Here is a 5000-nt window from a genome sequence, read left to right on the forward strand (position 1 = left end):
CACACACACACAGAAGGACAGAAGGGACACAAGAGGACAAGGATTAAAACTCAGAAAAGACAACCAGAGACAAGACTTCAAGAAAAACAGCTTCCCCGTAGAGTGATAGATACAGGCAACTCTTGATTTACACCTGTTTAATCTAACATGCGACCCCAAAAATACTATAATAAATCAATTTTGCGCGATGGGTTTGCTTATACACGATTTGGACCACATCCCGCATTCCCCTCTATTATCTAGTGTTTCTTAGGAGAATTACAAGTTTGTTTTACACAAATTTTGAAATACGTGCCTCTTGGAACGGACTGGACAGAGAGGCGGTGTGTGCAAAGACTACACACAACTTTAAAGAGAAGATTAGACACTGAGAGATACAGAGATGGGTAAATACACACACACACACACACACTCACCATTAGGGCCATACTTCTCCTGACTATTGGCAACCTGTGCGTCTGTGAGCCCAACCTCGGCCTCCACTGCGAACTGTGTCAGGACGTCCTCGTAGGAGTAAATGTGGGCGTCCTCCATCCTGCCTCCCTCTCGCTCTATAAATCTCTCTCACCTGTGGCAGAGAGAGAGAGAGAGAGAGAGAGAGAGAGAGAGAGAGAGAGAGAGAGAGAGAAAGGAATTAATAGTAAGTGAGGTGATAAGGGGGGGGGGGGGAGGAGGAGGAGGAGGAGGAGGAGGAGGAGGAGGAGGAGGAGGAGGAGGAGGAGGAGGAGGAGGAGGAGGAGGAGGAGGGTTAAAAATATGCATCTGAACCACTTGGAAGTACTCCCTAATTAGGCAGGATTAGATTAGGTTAGGTTAGGTTAGGAATTTAGATAAAAACAAGAATGATAAAAAATACTTCACTGAAAACAAAAATAAATAATCAAATTAACAAACAATTCCTTCCATACAATAACAAAGACACACACACACACACACACACACCACGTAGTGTAGTGGTTAGCACGCTCGACTCACAATCGAAAGGGCCGGGTTCGAGTCCCGGCACGGCCAGGCAAATGGGCAAGCCTCTTAATGTGTGGGTGAGTTCACCTAGCAGTAAATAGGTACAGGATGTAACTCGAGGGGTTGTGGCCTCGCTGTCCCGGTGTGTGGAGTGTGTTGTGGTCTCAGTCCTACCCGAAGATCGGTCTATGAGCTCTGAGCTCGCTCCGTAATGGGAGAAGACTAGCTGGGTGACAAGCAGGCGACCGAGGTGAATTACACACACACACACACACACACACACACACACACACACACACACACACACACACACACACACACACACACACACAAACACACACACATGGATAATGTAGAAAAGTGCAACATGATTTTCAGACACATGCAGGAACCCTCTCTCTATCTCTTTCTCTCTGTCATGATGTCAAACTTTTAACATCTCTGACTCAATCTGTTACATTATTTACACACACACACACACACACACACACACACACACACACACACACACACACCCAGTAGCTCAGTGGTTAGAGCGCTGGCTTCAAAAGCCAGAGGACCGGGGTTCGATTCCCCAGCCGGGTGGAAATATTTGGGTGTGTCTCCTTTCATGTGTAAACCCTGTTCACCTAGCAGTGAGTAGGTACAGGATGTAAATCGAGGAGTTGTGACCTTGTTGTCCCGGTGTGTGGTGTGTGCCTGGTCTCAGGCCTATCTGAAGATCGGAAATAATGAGCTCTAAGCTCGTTCCGTAGGGTAACGTCTGGCTGTTTCGTCAGAGACTGCAGCAGATCAAACAGTGAAACACACACACAAAATAAAGAACTCACTCACACATACACACACACACACACACACAAAATAAGGAATTCACTCACACATGCACACACACACATGGACACACATGTGCATACACACACGCGCACGTACGCGCACACACCATTGTCAAGATGGGTAGAGGCCTGCTGTGCCACTCACTGCACTGGCATCTCCTCCCCCCTGACGCGCCCCAGCCAATCCATGCCACACCACACACAAACATGGTCATGCCACTCAAGGCATTATCATCACAGTGCAATCCCCTCCATGGTGACACCCCTAAATAGCTAAGTTAAGGTTCTCATCTTGAATCTCCCTTAATCCCCATATGTACATCTTCATGTAATGCTATCCCCCCTGGTGTGAACCATAAACAACCATAAACAGCTAAGTTAAGGTTATAATCTTTTCGCTATTTTCATGGTAACTGTTCTACTGATCTTCCTAACTGTATGCCTCCCCTCCTCCTGCAGCCTCACTGCACAAGGCTTTCTTCTTCCTCTCATCCCTATTCTGTCCAACTCCCTAATGTAAGAGTTAACCAGTACGCTCAATCATTCATCCCTTTCACTGGTAAACTCTGGAACTCCCTCCCTGCATCTGTATTTCCGAATTACTACAACTTGTCTTCTTTTAAGAGGGAGGTATCGAGGCATTTTCTCCCCTAATTCTGGCTGACAGTTTTGGCACTTTTTGCACTTTTTAGAGAGCCAGCACTCAAGTGGGCCTTTTTTAACTTTCTTTTTTTTTGCTCTTGGCCGGCCCTCCTCCCTACGTAAAAAAAAAAAAAAAAAAAAGTCTCCCTCAATCCCCATATGTACATTTTCAGTATGTACTGCAATTACTAAGAACCTGTATTATAATAATTATTACTATCATTATTATCACACACACACACACACACACACACACACACACACACACACACATACAATAAGGAAAGAATAAAATGAGTGACAAAACAACAAATAAACAGAGACGAAGATGAAATAAATAAACAAAAAGAGGAATAAATGTGAAAAATGATTCAAGAAAGACTTTTTTTGTTTGCATCGCACAAAACAATCAATTGAAAACCACATCACCTTCACTAACGAACAAAGATGAAGAAATAAATAAATATCACAAAAATAAAGGGATTAATACAAATGAACCAAATCTACACCACCACCACCACTTTACCACATGACCTCCACCACCACAACTCTACCACACCACCACCACCACCACCACAACCCTACCACACCACCACCACAATCCTACCACAACACCACATCACCACCACCACCACAATGCCCAAGTAACCACACCCCCACCACCACAATCCTACCACAACACCACAATGTCCAAGCAACCACACCACCACCACCACCACCACCCACAGACTTAACATGACGTGGCCTAACACAAACAAACAAACACACACCACACTACACCTCCAGCCACACCATCACAACAACCACCACCACCACAACCCTACCACACCACCACCACCACCACCATTTTTAAAATACGTCCTTTTAAACCACCAAACGGGACACCCTCTAGTCCACACACAGGCTGCGCTCGTATTTACCGCCATATTTCCATTATTTCAGCCCCCAGGTGTACAATGAAACACTGCGAGTATACATGGGGGGTGCAGGTATACTAGGAAGGTCACACATTGGCCACTTACCTTGAAAAAAACTGTAAAAAAAGGTCAAATATTGGGCAGGCCTGGGGCAGGAGGAGGAGGCGGTAGAATGAGCCACGTCTGACTGACTGACATGTGGCCGGCTGGGGACGACTTCGCTCTCTTATTTATCTCGGTTTTACTGCCTTATTTTATTAATCACCGTGTTTTTATTGGGTTTAATGGTGTTTTAATGTGTCTTCTTTGTGTTTGTATGTGTTTTGTTGCTTTGTTTGGTTTTAGTGTGCGTTTATAGGGTTTTTATGTGTTGTTTCCGAGATTTTGCATGTTTCGAATGCGTCATTTTTCTTCGGGCATGCGGTGCCTTCGGTTACATGAAGGCATCTTATTAATTACTAAGCTTTTTTTCTTCCTTTTCGTGGTGTACACATGTGTGCTATTTTCGTTTAATTGCTTTTATCTTGGTTTTATTAAGACATGGTGACATTTTAAAGATATTCTTCTCAACTGAGCCGAGTTTTTACAAATGTCGAATGATCTTCCTTGCTTCCATTACATTTACATCCTGGGGAACTTACATAATTCTTATCAAATGAATAGTTTTATGACTCTCCATAAGATTTAAATGGCGTTACACTATATTTATCTAATTTTTATATTATAGTGCCGCGTTTGTCTACCCAATTACAATAATTACTTTCCGCAAATTATTATCATGGCAGTGTTCTGGATTAGATATTTGGGTTACAAAATTAACATCTCTGTGAAAAACGCCATTCTATTTTAATTTCCTTTATTCATTAGTTGATGTTATTTCTTTAAGACACCGAAGTGAGTCAATGCCGAACACTCTGATTGGCTCAAACGGCGCAGTAATTCTCCGGTCGGTCTTCACGTTATTTCTTTCACATTATCCTAACGTCTTATACCTTTTAGTTTATCCTGATGCAATGTTGAATATTCCTTAAGCCTATGAGATTGAGCAAGGCATATTTACACTATTACTGATATCATTAACTTGACTTCAGAGTAATATATGGTTCACATGTTTATTATTATTATTATTATTATTATTATTATTATTATTATTATTATTATTATTATTATTATTATTATTAAACAATATTACTCCATACATATATAATTATGACATAGAAGTCGAGTTAATAGTAGTAGTAGTCAAGATGTATTCGTCTCATACATCTTGAGTAGTAGTAGCATAGTAGTAGTAGTAGTAGTAGTAGTAGTAGTAGTAGTAGTAGCAGCAGCAGCAGCAGCAGCAGTGGTGGTGGTGGTGGTGGTGGTGGTGGTGGTGGTGGTGGTGGTGGTGGTGGTGGTGGTGGTGGTGGTGGTGGTGGTGGTGGCAGCAGTGGTGGTGGTGGTGGTGGTGGTGGTGGTGGTGGTGGTGGTGGTGGTGGTGGTGGTGGTGGTGGTGGTGGTGGCGGTGGTGGTGGTGGTGGTGGTGGTGGTGGTGGTGGTGGTGGTGGTGGTGGTGGTGGTGGTGGTGGTGGTGGTGGTGGTGGTGGTGGTGGTGGTGGCAGCAGCAGGTGGTGGTGGTGGTGGTGGTGGTGGTGGTGGTGGT

The 5000-nt window shown here is 43.9% G+C and overlaps 1 protein-coding gene and 1 non-coding gene across 2 annotated transcripts in view; one reads left to right on the plus strand and one right to left on the minus strand.

Moving 5' to 3' along the window:
• LOC123504449 (calcium-transporting ATPase sarcoplasmic/endoplasmic reticulum type-like) overlaps positions 1–3582 on the minus strand; it is a 35391-nt gene extending 31809 nt beyond the window's left edge. The window contains exons 1-2 of the mRNA XM_045254963.1: positions 3461–3582; positions 417–568 (exon numbers count right to left, since the gene is read on the minus strand). Coding sequence (XP_045110898.1) covers positions 417–534 — 118 coding nt within the window. The 5' untranslated portion in view covers positions 535–568; positions 3461–3582. The remainder of the gene's footprint in view (positions 1–416; positions 569–3460) is intronic.
• Trnal-caa lies at positions 1476–1549 on the plus strand. The gene has a single exon. It is a non-coding gene; the product is annotated as a tRNA-Leu (tRNA).
• Positions 3583–5000: the final 1418 nt, after the last annotated feature.

The sequence above is a fragment of the Portunus trituberculatus genome, chromosome 2 (assembly GCF_017591435.1).
Source record: "Portunus trituberculatus isolate SZX2019 chromosome 2, ASM1759143v1, whole genome shotgun sequence".
In the NCBI taxonomy this organism is placed as follows: domain Eukaryota; kingdom Metazoa; phylum Arthropoda; class Malacostraca; order Decapoda; family Portunidae; genus Portunus; species Portunus trituberculatus.